Source organism: Talpa occidentalis, unplaced genomic scaffold (genome assembly GCF_014898055.3).
Source record: "Talpa occidentalis isolate TD23 unplaced genomic scaffold, MPIMG_talOcc4v2.1 talOcc4.11, whole genome shotgun sequence".
NCBI lineage: Eukaryota > Metazoa > Chordata > Mammalia > Eulipotyphla > Talpidae > Talpa > Talpa occidentalis.
The window spans coordinates 101,462,830-101,475,957 of record NW_023601104.1 but is presented as its reverse complement, the minus strand read 5'-3'; the positions used below and the strand labels follow the sequence as shown (position 1 = coordinate 101,475,957).

General features: G+C 72.3%; 2 protein-coding genes across 11 annotated transcripts in view; one reads left to right on the top strand and one right to left on the bottom strand.

The window, feature by feature from the left end:
* The first annotated feature begins 1,768 nt into the window (after positions 1 to 1,768).
* Positions 1,769 to 5,421, top strand: XRCC3 (X-ray repair cross complementing 3). Its single transcript, XM_037504085.2, has 7 exons — positions 1,769 to 1,841; positions 2,724 to 2,861; positions 3,025 to 3,237; positions 3,542 to 3,696; positions 4,660 to 4,872; positions 4,942 to 4,988; positions 5,079 to 5,421. Exons 1-7 carry the CDS (start codon positions 1,787 to 1,789, stop codon positions 5,299 to 5,301), a joined length of 1,044 nt encoding a protein of 347 aa, XP_037359982.1. The 5' UTR covers positions 1,769 to 1,786; the 3' UTR covers positions 5,302 to 5,421.
* The window catches only part of KLC1 (kinesin light chain 1), a 35,897-nt gene continuing 26,933 nt past the window's right edge, over positions 4,165 to 13,128 (bottom strand). For 2 of the 10 annotated variants that reach the window (XM_037504078.2, XM_054692826.1), the window contains exons 14-16: positions 10,096 to 10,226; positions 4,298 to 4,364; positions 4,165 to 4,185 (exon numbers count right to left, since the gene is read on the bottom strand). In XM_037504078.2, coding sequence (XP_037359975.1) covers positions 4,183 to 4,185; positions 4,298 to 4,364; positions 10,096 to 10,226 — 201 coding nt within the window. In that variant the 3' untranslated portion in view covers positions 4,165 to 4,182. Of the gene's footprint in view, positions 4,186 to 4,297; positions 4,365 to 7,041; positions 7,150 to 7,739; positions 7,807 to 10,095; positions 10,227 to 11,050; positions 11,296 to 11,681; positions 11,733 to 13,128 lie in introns of those variants that run through there. The other 8 variants (XM_037504075.2, XM_037504076.2, XM_037504080.2 and 5 more) reach the window with 6 other exon arrangements.

Sequence of the window (13,128 nt, the reverse complement as noted above, 5' to 3'; positions counted from 1 at the left end):
GTGTGCGGCGCGCAGGTCCGGAGCCGGGGGGCCCGGGGGTGGGGTGGGGTGGGGTGGGGTGGGGTGGGGGCGCCGGGAGGCCGGGGCGCCGGGGGGGCGGGGGGGCCGCGGGGGGGGCGGGCCGGGCGCCGGGGAGGCCGCGGGGCCCGCCTCAGACGCGCCGCGCGGGGAGGGGCGGCGCGCGGGCTCCGGGGCCGAGCGCGCCCGGGGACGCCCAGCAGGTGCCGCCCGGGGCGCGGGCCTCGGGGAGGGGCGCGCCCAAGGGGGGCCGGCTGGGCCCCCGGAGAAGCGCCGCCCGGAGGACAGGGAGGGCCTCGCCGGACGCTCCGGGATGGCGGCGGCCCGGGAGGCCCCACGGCCGCACCCCCAGGCGGCTGAGGGGGGCCGTGGGGAGACGCGCGGCCGCGCGGGGTCTGTGGCCGCCGGCCCCTGAGGGCAGCGCCGCGTGCTGCGGTCCAGGCCCAGTCCCGGGGCCCCGGCCGGCCCCTCCTCCCTGTGCCCGGCGCCCCCGACGCTGCCAGCCCACCAGCACCGCCGCGGCAGCAGCTGCCCCGACCGGCCCTGACCCGGGGGTCTGCCGGGCCTGTGCCGGGGTGGGAGTGCTGCCAGGTGCCCCGCCTGGTTGGCGGGTGCCGCCCCGAAGGGTCCTGGTCGCGAGGGGCGCCCCCCTCGGCAAGGCCCTTCCTGCTGCAAAGCGGAGGCAGGTGGCCCACCCCGTCCTGCCCTCCGCCTGCTCCCAAGAGCCCGAACCCGGGAGGGGGTGTCCAGGGAAGGCTCGGGCTTCACTCCAGACGGGAGCGGGGTCTCCTGAAGGTCTCAAGTCCCCCCGAGTGGCTGGGGGAACATGGCTCCTTTCTGCTCACTGGCCGGGAGGGGCGTCCACTGTCCCCCGTCCTACACCCGCGGCCCGGGACGCCGCCCTGACAGGGGTGGCCAGCCCAGTCTCTGCTGACCACCGCCCTGAGCTGTGGTGCCCCTCAGCCTCCCCTGCTCCTTCCCTGCGGCCCCCCTCTCGCCTCGGAGAGTCCTGACCAAGGGTGTCCCGGCACCCTCCCTCGTGCAGGCTGCTGCCGACCCCTGACCTGGCTCTATGGGGCATCCTGGCGGCCTCCGCGCAGCAGGCACGGGCCGAACATGGGGCCAGCCCGTGTCCCCAGATCAGGGGGCACCCACGGGTGCGGGGCCAGGAGCTGGGTGCGGCAGCTGCCTCCCGGGGAGGGTCAAGCCACAGATAAGGCTTCGGGGGGCCCCGCCAGCGAACAATGGGCCTGAGCTGGCCAACCCCAGGCCCTGCCGCACCCGTGGCCTTGCTGTCTGAGCCCAGGCCCGGCTGCCAGGATGCACGCGGCTTGTGGGAGGCCTCCGGGGCCGAGTCCGCGCGGCCAGCAGGGCGGGGCTCCCGGTCCCCTGCACCGAGTGTCCAGGGCCCGGGCTGGCCGCCAACTGCCCTTCCGGGGAGGGCCCCTCCCAGGCCGGTCTCCCACAGTCCAGCCTCAGCCGAGACAGCTTGGCGGCCACAGGGCCCAACTCACTCCCCGGTGCCCTCCCGCTGCCAAGCTGCCCTTTCTGCCTCCAGCGCCGCTGAGGGGAACTGGGCCGCTGCGTCCGGAGGGCCGGGGCCTGCACCGCGTCCACCGAGCGCGGGTCCTGCAGGGCGGAGGGCGCAGGGCTGCCGGTTCGCGACGGAGGGGCCGGGCCTTCTTCCAAGACCTGGTGGCCGAGCCCCCGCGCCCTGGCCCGGCGGGGCTGCGAAGAGACGCGGGCGGTGTGTCAGCTCGGGGAAGGGATGGACTTGGAGCAGCTGGACTTGAACCCCAGAATCCTCGCTGCGGCTAGGAGAGGTGCGGGCCGGGCCGGCGGGGGCGGGCGGGGGCGCGGCCGGGCGTCCTCGATGCGTGGCAAGGAGAGGCCTCGACTTCCCGTGTTGTGTGGAAGTGGAGCAAGTGCCCCGAGGCGCCGTCCCTGGCGCCCGCTCCCCGCCTTGCATCTGTGGGTGCCCTGTGGGGGGCCCCCGCCCCACGCGCCCCACCTGGGGCGATTTGGGCGATTCAGCCGGGGCTGGGGGCGGGACACCACAGCCACTGCGGAGCCAGGGGGTGGCGGCAACCATCCCCCCAGTGCCCACCGAGGCCCTGGGCCCTCCTGAAGCTGGAGGTCGCTGCTCGCCAGCCGCCCACCCGGCCCTGCGCCCCCCACCCCCACCCACCTGGCCCTCCGGCCCCCAGGTGGCCACTGGGCTGTTTGTTTCCGTCCAGCCTGAGGGTCTGTCCTCTGGCGGGCACTGGGGCGCGCGCATCTGGGCGCCTGGGCTCGGCCACCCCCTCGGCTGCCACCTGCCTCGCTTGGCCTGTTCACCTCCACCCTCTCCTGGCCGGCCGCGTGTGTTCTGACCCGTCTTGCTTCCTGCTGCCCGGAGAGTAACAAGCTTCGCGCCCCGATGCGCTCGCCCCTCTCCTCCCAGAGTGCCGCCCTCCACCCCGTCCCCAGGGCCCCAGGCCCCTCGGCTTGGATCCTGGTGCAGCTTCCCCTGAAACCGCCTCCGGGGCCACGGGGGGCTCCCCAACTGCCTCCTGCTGTAGCAGCGAGAATTGCCCTTCTGCCCCGGCCACAGCCCTGCCCAGCCCCTGCCCACCAGGTCTCCCTCCTGCGGGCGCGCCCCTGAGCTGCCTCTGGTCCATGCCGGGTGGGTCACCCCTCCCCGCCCTGCGCCCCTGTGATTCCAGCCCGGCTGAGCTCCGTCAAGGACGTCCTGCGCTTCTCGGCGCCCGACCTGCAGCGCCTGACCGGCCTCTCCGGCCCCGACGTCCAGCGTCTGCTCAGGACAGCGTCCTCGTGCCTGCAGGGACGCGGCGTCCTCACAGGTGGGCGCCCAGCCAGGACGGCGGGGAGACTGTGGGTGACGGGGCCCTCGCTCCGCGGGAAGGGGCCAGACTGGGGCCCCGGAGGGTGGGTCGGCAGTCGGGGGGGGCCCAGGGCTGCCGGGGGCCGTGGCCAGGCTGCCCTCCCAGCCTGTGTTTCCCCCAGCGCTGCACCTGCTGCAGCAGAAGGAGCGCTTCCCGGCGCAGCACCAGCGCCTGAGCCTGGGCTGCCCCACGCTGGACCGGCTCCTGGGCGGCGGCCTGCCCCTGGAGGGCATCACGGAGCTGGCTGGCCGCAGCTCGGCGGGGAAGACCCAGCTGGCGCTGCAGCTCTGCCTGGCGGTGCAGCTGCCGCGGCGGTACGGAGGCCTGGCGGCCGGTGAGTGCAGGGAGGCGGGGGGCCAGCCCGCGTCCCTCGGGGGTGTCGGCCTCCGCCCGGGGACGGGGCAGCAGCGTGGGCCCGGGCGGCACTTGCTGCCTTTTCCTGAAGCACCATCGCCGCACCGCCCAGCCTGGTGGGCGAAGGCTGCCCCTTGGCGCCTCTGGGGATGCCCCACCCCGCTTGCTGGGGCCCCCGGATGGGCAGGCGCCTCCCGCCCCAGCACGGAGGCACGGGGGAGGGGCGGCAGGGAGGCAGCCCCGCCGGAGGGCAGAGCAGGGCAGAGCGGAGCGCGTGGTTCCAGGCGCCGTCTACGTCTGCACGGAAGACGCCTTCCCGCACCGGCGCCTGCAGCAGCTCATGGACCAGCAGTGGCGGCTGCGCAGCGACGTCCCGGAGGCCGTGCTCAGGGGCATCCGGTTCGGAGACCAGGTCTTCGTGGAGCACGCGGCCGACGTGGTGAGTGCCGGCTGCGCCGGGTCTGGGCGTCGCAGGGGTGGCCCCCCACCCACACCAGCGTCCTCGGTGGCCTCCCGCCAGCCCCCGCCCTGGGGAGGGAGGCCCGGCATGGCCGCCGCAGCCCGCGCTGGCTGGAGGCGAGCACGAGTCGGGGTTCAGGAGACCCGAAGGCCGCGACCACCCACAGCTCGCGCCCGTGCAGAGGCGGGGCCTCCCGCGGCCCGGCTTCCCGGAGCGACCTCCCGGACGTCAGCTGCACCCCAGCCCCCCAGCTTACGAGCGTCTGAAAGGAGCTGCAGACGCGAGATAAAGCCGCGTAAACTTTTAATTTTAGAAAATGTACAGTAAGGCGCGTCCGCGCGGGGCCGGCCCTGCAGGCAGCCGGGGTGTTGGTGGGCAGCGCCCACCGCAGCCGGGGACGACGAGGTTAGTGCTGCCGGCTCCCCGCCCGGGCCCTCCAGCCTCGCGCCGGCGGGCCCGGCAGCTTCACTGCAAGAGAAGGAGGCGGCGGTCAGGCCCGCCCTGCCCTGGAGACGCCGGGGCAGCGGCCACGTGCTTGGGCCGGCCGGAGCCCTGGAGCCCCTGGCGGGCGGGGACTCACGTTGGCGTGGGCGTCCTCCAGGCCACTGCCGTCACTCTCCGCAAACGGAGACTCTGCGGTGGCCGCCCTGCGGACGGAAACACAGCGGGACGCCATCAGGGGGCCTTGTGTGCTGAAGGGACGCCGGGTCTGTTCACCCGGCCCTGGAAATCCAGCCCAGGAGGTCGGGGTGACCCCCTAGGTCGCTCAGAGCAAGGGCTCAGGAGGACGGGCGGCTGCAGCGGCCAGGGCCCAGCCGCCCCCCATGGCCGGGCCAGGAGGCTGGTGGTGCTGGGGGGCGGGGGGGGCGCACAGGGACGTGGGGAGACCTGGGTGCTGCGGGGGGGCGAGGGAGGACGTGGCGGTGACGCCCCTGCCCCCAGGACACCCTGCTGGACTGCGTGCGGAGGAAGGTGCCCATGCTGCTGGCGCGGGGGATGGCGCGCCTGCTGGTCATCGACTCAGTGGCGGCCCCGTTCCGCTGCGAGTACGCCGGCCCGGCCGCAGCACCCCGCGCCCGGTGTCTGCAGCGGCTGGGGCGGGAGCTGCGCCGGCTAAGCTGGGCCTTCCAGAGCCCCGTGCTCTGCATCAACCAGGTGGGTGCCCGGCAGTGCCCGGGGGCTGGCTCTCCCGGGGGCTGCGCTGACCCTGCCCTGCCCCTCCAGGTGACAGAGACCGTGGAGGAGCAGGCCCCAGGCTGCAGGCCGCAGGGGTGAGTGGGCCGGGCGGGCCGGGCAGGGTGGGACAGGGCGGGCGGGGGCGGGACCGGGCCTCTGAGCCACTTCGGGTCTGCCCTGCACAGCCCCGGGGACGGGCGCGTGGCTCCAGCCCTGGGGGTCGCCTGGTCCAACCAGCTGCTGGTCAGGTTGATGGTGGATCGGCGCCGCCCCGAGGAGGGGCCCGGCCGCAGCCCACCTGGCCGCACCCTGCACGTGGTCTCCGCGCCTCACCTGCCCCCCACGTCCTGCTCCTACACAGTCAGCGCCGAGGGGGTACGGGGGGTGCCGGGGACCGAGTCCCACTGACACTGGCGTCCCCACCCCCCGAGGGGTGTCGCCCAGGCCGGCAGACACTGCGTCCCCGAGAACTCAGCGTGGCCCGCGGTGGAGCGGACGCCCCTACCTGACGGGAGGTGGGGGTGGGACGGGGTGGGGCCGCGGCCGCCACAGCAGACAGAGGAGCGGACAGCGCGGGCCGCAGGGATCGTGTCCTGCTGGCCCCCAGCCCTCGGGCCGGCCCTCGGGGCCCTGCCCCCACCACGCTCTGGGCCGCGTCCCCTGTGCTCCAGACTCGGACTCGTCACCGGGGCGACCATCCAGTCCTGGGACGGGCCCGCCCGCGCCCGCGCCCCGCCACCCGGCCTTGCCTCGGACACACCAACACGCCAGCAACGGAAGCCGCGGCAGCCCCCAGGGCCCTGCTCTGCTGCCCTCCTGACCCCGCGGGCTCAGCACCAGCCCCTCCTCCCGGGTGCCTGGGCCGCGCCGCCGAGGCTTGGCCACAGCAGCAGCCGCACCCGAGGGTCGGGAGTGAGGGGTGCAGAGAAGGGAGAGCCCTTTGGGCCTGCGGTGTGCGAGCAGCCTTCTGAAGAGCGCGGGACGTGGCAACGGGAAATAAAAGTCTTTATTCTTGTACTTAAACATGAGCAACCCCGGTACCCTCCAGGCAGCCGCTACAGCGAGGAAAAAAAAGTTCCAGAGAAAGTGCATTTCTTGGGGTGACCCACAGGCTTGGGGTACAGACCCAGCACAAGCACTGACCCCTGCAGGGCTGCCCCCCAGCAGCTGGGGGCACTCGCCCCCCCTGCAAGCACCCCAGGCCTCCTCAGTCCCCCCCACCAGAGCGCCGAGTCCTCCCCAAGGGCACAGGACTGGCTGGACAGTGCCACGTGCGGGTCAGCCCCGTGGCGGGGGGACGCACCATCCGGGAGATGGGCTGGCGCCCCGCCTGGCCTGTGCCCGGTGTCCCCACGGCTCCCGGGGCTGCCCATGGGGCACACCAGTGCAGGGGCACACGCCCTCCGGCCGCAGTTGGGGTGTCTGCTCCGGAACGCGCACCCTGAGTGACGGGCCCTGAGCCGCGCCAGGGGACGAGCCCGGCCCTCAGCTCGGCCTGACCACGCAGACGGGCGCCCTCCGGCTGGCGTTCACATGCCGGGCCCCAAAGGTGCTGGCAGCGTGTCCACCCGCACAGCTGGAAGAGGGGCCCGGCCAGGCCTGGGCAGGCGGCAGCCCGCTTGCCCGCCGGCAACCCGGGCCAGGACGGAGCACGCCTTCCGCGGGGACGGGTGCCCAGCGGTCCTGGAGGGCCTGTGGCTCCCCCACGACATCCCCACGGGCCTCCGGCAGCCCGGCTGCAGCCCCGGGAGCACAGGGTGTCTCTGTCGGGGCCAAGGCTGTGGCTGCCGACCTTGCCCAGGGCAGGCCCGCCTGGATCCCGCCCCACGGCCCCCAGGCACGGCAGGGACAGCAGCTGTGGGGCCGGGGAGGGCCTGGCAGGCCTCGGGACCGCCCAGCCCGGCTGCCGGAAGGTGTTTGCCGCCTGACCTCCCCGAGCACAGCGGCCTCAAACTAGAAGGCGTGATGGCGGGCGGGCTGGGGCGTGGGGGCAGGGCCCGGAGCTGGCACCGAGAAGCAGAGCTCGCCGCGCCTGCACCCCGGGGACCCGTGGAAGGGGCTCCGGGGACCGCCTTGGCGGGCAGGCCGCGGCAGGGCCAGGCAGGGCCAGGCAGGGTGGGAGGGCACTGGGCCGGGCGAGGGGTGGGGGCGGGCGGGCGGCTCCCTCCGCCGGGTCTAGCTAGCGCCGGCCGCGTGGGCCAGGTCGGCGTGGCTGGTGCTCAGCACTCGCGCGTCTGCTAGACAATTATTTCGTTCCTGCGTGAAAAACAAAGGGGAAAACCACGCGTCACCAGCACCGCAGGCGGCGGCGGCTCGGGCGGGGCGGGCGCCCACGGGGGCCTTTCTGGAACAAGGTCCTCGCGGTCTCCAGGGGCGCAGAAGCACCCACCAGCGTCCTGCCCCCGCTGGGCTCCTCGCAGCGGGGAGGGTGTCCCTGGGCCCCGGGCGCCCGGTCACACGAACTCCCAGACCTGGGCCGACACGGGCGTGGAAAAGAAACAAGCCGCAGGGGCCGTTGCTGATGGGACCAGGAGGCCGCTGCAGATGTGAGGGAAACGTGCTGCTCGTGTTCCACACCGCCGAGGCGTGCGTGTGGGCGGCCAGCGCGCCGGCCGTGACACCAGTGACCCCCGAGAGCTCGGAACCCTGACAGGGCCACGGGGCGGGGGAGGGGCCCGGGGGCCGAGCACCCCACCTCCGCTCAGACCGCCTCGCGGGCCGCAGCTGGGCCCGAGGAAGCTGCTGACGCCAGTGTGGGGACGGCCACGCGCCGGGGGTGCGCAACCCCGAGGACCCGGGCGCCGGGGAGGAGGCGGGGGAGGGGCGGGCCGCGGGGGGCTCCTTACTTGGAGACGGTCCTCCGCGCCCTCGCCGGCCACGTTAAGGACATTCAGGGAGCAGGCTCGCTTCATGCTGCCGCCGGGCGGGACATGCAAGGACAAAGGGTCAGCACAGGGTCCGGGGGAGACGCGCAGCCCCGAGCCCAGCCCCCCCAGCCCCAGGTGGGGCCTGAGTCTGCCCGGCCGCGCCAGCTTTCTGGGGGAAGCGGCCCCGCACGGGGCTCCTCCCGAGCCGGGTTCACGGGCGCCCCGAGGCTGCGCCCCGGAGGTCACAGGCCCCCCCGCGCGGGAGACGCGCTGTGCTAGCGGGCACCCTGCACGCTGGGTCCCCCACAGTTCTGTTAGAAGGGGGAGAACAAAGAGCTGCCGTTCAATGATAAAGCTACAAAGCTTCCTGCTTAGAAAGCAAAACTCAGAACATTGCGCGACTTGCCGTTTCTGAGAACACGCGGCTCGCGAGCGTTTCTCCTCCGGCCTGACACCGCCCAAGGATGGCCCATCCTGCACATCACCTCCGGCCGGACCCCGCCCGGGCCGCCCTGGCGCCGAGGCCACGCGGGGCCGCGAGGAGGCTGCTCTGTGGGCGCCACGTCCACGCCACGCTGGGCTCGGCCCGCAGGGGGAGGCCCGGGCCCGGCCGCCAGCCCAGGGCACCCCGCCCGGCCAACGCAGACACGACGTCCCTGCCAGAAGCAAAGACCTGCGCCCACCCGCTGCCAAGCGGGACTCGCCGTGGGACCCAGGGGGCTGAAGACGCCCACTGCGTGCCGGTGGCGGCTGCTCTGATGGGCGGCTCCCGACCTGGAGCTGCTCGAGGACAGAGGCCGCCAGGGAGCCGTGTCCCGGCAGCCTGGTGCCGTCACCGTGACCCGGTCGCCAGCGGCCTTCTTCCAAGGCAGCTACACAGCTTGTCCTCGAGCCGCGTTCCCCCGTGAGACAGACACCGCCTCCCCGACCCTCTTCCGAACACCGGCAGCAGCGCCCAGTCAGGCCACGAGAGCCGCCAGCGCAGCCCGGCTCCGCTGCAGCCACCCCGGCACCGACTCCGCCCAGAACTCGCTGGAAGCGCTGAGCGGCCGCCTGTGTTCTGCGCACCCACGGGAGCTGCTGGCGCCGCCAAGAACCTCATCTCCCAGCAGAAGTCACTGTCGCCTGCAGACAGCGCCCGCGCGCCCGGGGCGAGACCCCGGCCTGTCTTCAGTCCACCGGACAGCGCATCGGGGCGCACGGCAAAGTGTCAGCCGGCGCTGGGTCCCCCACGCCCGGCCGCTGGCCCAACGCTGCCTGCACCGTGACCTTCTGGCCCACGGTGGCGCTCACGCAGCCCCAGTGAGACTCAGGCGGCAGCAGGGCAGGCTGGTGAGCGCTGAGCCCCGCTCGACCACGCTGGCCGAGCCCCCCGCCGCCGGGTGCCGTCCATCAGAGCCCGTCACCGGAGGTGCGGCCTCTCACCACCTCAGAGTCACCTGCCGCTCTCCCCGGAGAGCGGCCAGCGTCATAAGGACACGCGCTGACTCCAAACGCACTGCAGAGCCCACCGTCCCACAGAAGCCCCTGTGCGTCGGGGGCACTAGGGGCCCCCAGAGCAAGACAGCCCAGACCCTGCACGGAACAGCCGCAAGGAGGCGCCCCTCCTCCGCTTCACAGCCACGGGGCGGGGCGCAGCTGACAGGCGCGGACAAGGCCCACAGCGGCCCTGTGGGAACACGGGCCGTCCTGAGACGGCAGGACTTCACGGGGTGCACGCTGAGAAGCGCGCCGAACAATCGGCCTGAAAAAGCGACGCCACTGAGCGCTGAGGACAGCTGACGCCCAGCCCCGCGAGGAGGACCCAGACAGGCCTCCAGCCCCCTCACGCCAACGTGAACCGCCTCGGGGGACCAGGCACAGGGCAGGCCCTCGCAGCCTCTCTGCTCCCCCGGCCTGGGCCCGCCGGCAGCCTCCCAGGCACACGCAGCGCCTGAGGTTTCCCGGCCTCCTAAAAAACGCCTCGTCAGCCTTGTCAGCCTGAGCTTCCGCCGACCACCCGTCGGGCTTAGCACCGGGCTGCGAGCGCCTGACCCGAGTCCTGAGGGTGCCCGGGGAGAGGCCAGAGGAACAGGCAGCCCCCCGCAGCCAGTGGCCGGGCCTGCTCGCACTCTGAACGCGAGTCCCGTAAACCCCACTCCGCCTCCGAGCAGGGGCCCCCGCAATGACTTCTGGGCCTCGGAGGGCGGGGATCAGGCTGGAACTACTGAACTCGCCGTTGCCAAGATCCGGAACTGGCCGGTGGTTCTCTGGAGCCGGTTCCACTGAGAGACGCTGTGCTTGGAGGAAAAATGGCCGTTAGCCGCCGGTGGGGGCGGGGCTCGGGGATAATTACCCGGGGTTCTTGGGGTCACTCTCCCGGGAACTTCCTCCCTTCAGCTTCCTAACCAGCTTCTCACTGCTCCGTCTAATTGAGGCCCGGAGCTTGCTAAAGGAGCCACTGCGCCTTAAAGATCCCGTGCCTTCCTGAAAGAAACGTGGACAAATGTGAAGCCGCCAACGGTTGTCCCTCCCAAACCCCAAGGGGCGAGGCCGCGCGGGAGCCGGAATGGACATCGGGGTGGCCGCCGGCCGTGACCGGGGGGAGCTAGCCCTGGGGAAAGCCGGCCCACTGTGCGTGTAAGCACGCTCCGCGCACGCATCTGCCCATCAGAAACTCCAGTCAAGGAAACCCACTGCCCACGAAAACCTCCGGACGCAAGGACGTCTGAGGACAGCGGCAGTGATCCCCAGGGAAGCAGGCGTGGCTGCCCGGAGCCCGCGAGGGCCCCGCCTCAGCCCCACAGCCCGGCACTGTCGCCCCAGGACGTCTCCAGGGCAGTTTTGTTAAACGCTGAGCACAAAGGGGCCAGAGAGCCAAGCCAGATGCTCCCGCCAGACGGAAGCCACAGCCTCAGACGCCGCACCGGGGCCGGCCCTGGCCAGCGGCGCGGGCGCTGCGTGAGAACAGGCGCGGCCAGCAGGCCACTCCCCAGAAGCTGCACGGCGCGGCCTCGGCAGGGCCAGGAAGCAGACAGACACCGAGACACGGTCAGCGGGTGAGTTTATTAGGAGTTAGAAAGACACGAGTACACAGTCACCGAGCACGAGAGGGTTAGTAGAGAGAAGCAGAGTCGCCGCCGCTTCACAGACTACACGGCAGATGCTACGGGGTGGACCCAGGGGGGAGCGGGCGCCTGGCGGGCGGCGGGCTCTGGGCACGCGGCAGGCCCCTCGCAGCCCCGGTCAGGCCACACCGCCGCCGCCGTGCGCCACAGACACCATGGGGACACCCGGCCGCCGGTCAGCGTGCAGCGTCCGCCCCAGCCCGAGCGCGGGGGACACGGCGCGCGGCTACCAGCGCACATCCACAGAGCGACACGCGCCAGAGGCCAGGAGCCCAGAAAGAACAGCAGCACCGAGAGGAGCGGCCAGTCACAGAGCTGGAGCTGACAGGATCCTAGGGGTTGCTAAGACGGCAGGCAGCACTGAAGAGAGAGGAAAGGCCGGAGGAGGAGCCGCCTCATGCAGGAGAGAGGGCCGCGCGGAGCTAGGCCTGTCAGACAGAAAGGAGAGAGCCGGTGAGACGCGCGGCCTCGAGCGCTCGCCAGGACAGACAGGGCGCCCTCCGCGGGGACTACAGGTGCCTCTGGGGCCGCGTGTTCCCCCCACAGCATGGTCAGCGCTGGCCCAGGCGCCACAGTGGCCCGGAGAAGCAGCTGGGCAGCGTTAGCCTCTCAGAGCCTCCACGGCGCCGACCGCCACGCCCCCTGAGCCCGGCAGAACCTTCCCGTCACACACCAACTTCGGGCGCTTCAGAACTCAGCGACCACCGACCGCACGGCGGCTCGGGCCAGCACGCGCCACCCGCAGAGGGGACGCGGCTCCGGCCTCCGCGGCAGCGCGTCCATGGCGCTGCCCGCCGGCGCCCGCCCGACTCACCGAGGGACGACGAGCAAGTCATTTAACCAGCCCGAGCTTCATTTTTCTCATCTTTAAAATGGAAAAATAAAACTTGTTACCGACCCCCCCGGGGATGTTGGAAGGACAAGAAAACACAAGTTCGTGCTGTGCTCGGGAAGAGGACGTTACACGGCGACAGGATGCCACGGAAGCGCGACCCCTGCTCTGCCCCACCTGGGGCTGCTCCCCAGCGCGAGGCTCCTGGGCCAGCCGGGGGAGCAAGCCCGCCTCTCGCGGCTGCCTTCCGCCCGCGGCCCCGCCCTGCAAGCGCCATCCTCCGCGCTCCCCATGCGGGACGGCCGCCGCGGCACAGACCCCAGCCGGCCCTGGCCGAGGCCAGCGACACGCTGGACCCCAGCACCCGGCGGGGCCGGAGGGTGCGCAGAGGTCACAGATGACCTCGGCTCGCGCGGGACGGAGCGGTGCTTTCTGCTGTCTGTCTGTCTGTCTCTCTCGAGGACGCGGTCTTCCTAACAGCGTTTTTTAGAATAAAAATCACTCAGCGTCTGGAGGCCCCATCCCAGAAACCCTGAGCGAGGGGTCAGTGTAGAAGAACTTTTAAAACAGCCCCCTGGGGGCGCAGAGAGCGGAATGGGGAGCTGCGGGCAGGGCTACTTCTGAGGGTCCCATCGGAGAAAAGGAGGCAGCGGGAGCGGGAGGCGCCGCCCTGGGGCACCTCCCGCTGACCACATCTCGCTAAGGGTCCACATCTCTGTCCGGAAGGCGCCCCCCACGGCGTGCTGCGCTTCAGCAGGACACCCAGAAAGAGCGGCTCAGGCCTGCCCGCAGCCCCCTTCCCTCCGAGGAGTCGCCCCCGGGCCCTGCATGGGCGAGAAGGTCGCAGCTGCGCCCCCGCACGCACCACGGCTTCCTGCACGTCACCCAGCCCCGGCTCAGCCCGCACTGGCCCGGGTCCGGCGTCCGCAGGGGCAGGAGCCGGGCGGTTGGCTCCCTCTGACCAGGCGCGCTCTGACCGCTGCGAAGAGCCAGCGCGTGGGGGCCTTGCCGCCTCCGGCCACCGTCGCCCACAGCCACACCCGCGGCTCCCAAGGCCGCTGCTCCCCACTTTCTCGGACGTTTTAAGGAACACACACAAGTCCTCTTCTGAAACATTAAAATCTACTGTCCTTCCAATCCAGCGCATCCATCTGTCCACCACGGCCAAGTCACTGCCCTGGTAAAAAAAGAAACTTAAAAAAACTATAGGGGGGGGGGCCTTCCCCGGTGGCACAGCGGTTGAGCGCCGGGCTGTGAAGCTGCCCGCGGCCTCTGCGGCGCCGATTCCATCCCGGCCCCCAGGAAGGGTCCCGCATGGCGCGCAGACCTCTCCCACCGCCCGCTGCTCCCCTCAGCAGTGTCCTTCTGTCCTTCTGCCTGCTCTGCTCCCCGCTCTGTACCCAGTGCTCATATAAATAAATAAATCTTT

Bases quoted from the DNA above. Each gene is read 5' to 3' on its own strand.
- XRCC3 (XM_037504085.2), top strand. From the start codon at position 1,787: ATGGACTTGGAGCAGCTGGACTTGAACCCCAGAATCCTCGCTGCGGCT. The intron at 1,842-2,723 runs GTGCGGGCCGGG...CTGTGATTCCAG, and splicing joins CCTCGCTGCGGCTAGGAGAG to CCCGGCTGAGCTCCGTCAAG. The intron at 4,989-5,078 runs GTGAGTGGGCCG...TGCCCTGCACAG, and splicing joins CCAGGCTGCAGGCCGCAGGG to CCCCGGGGACGGGCGCGTGG.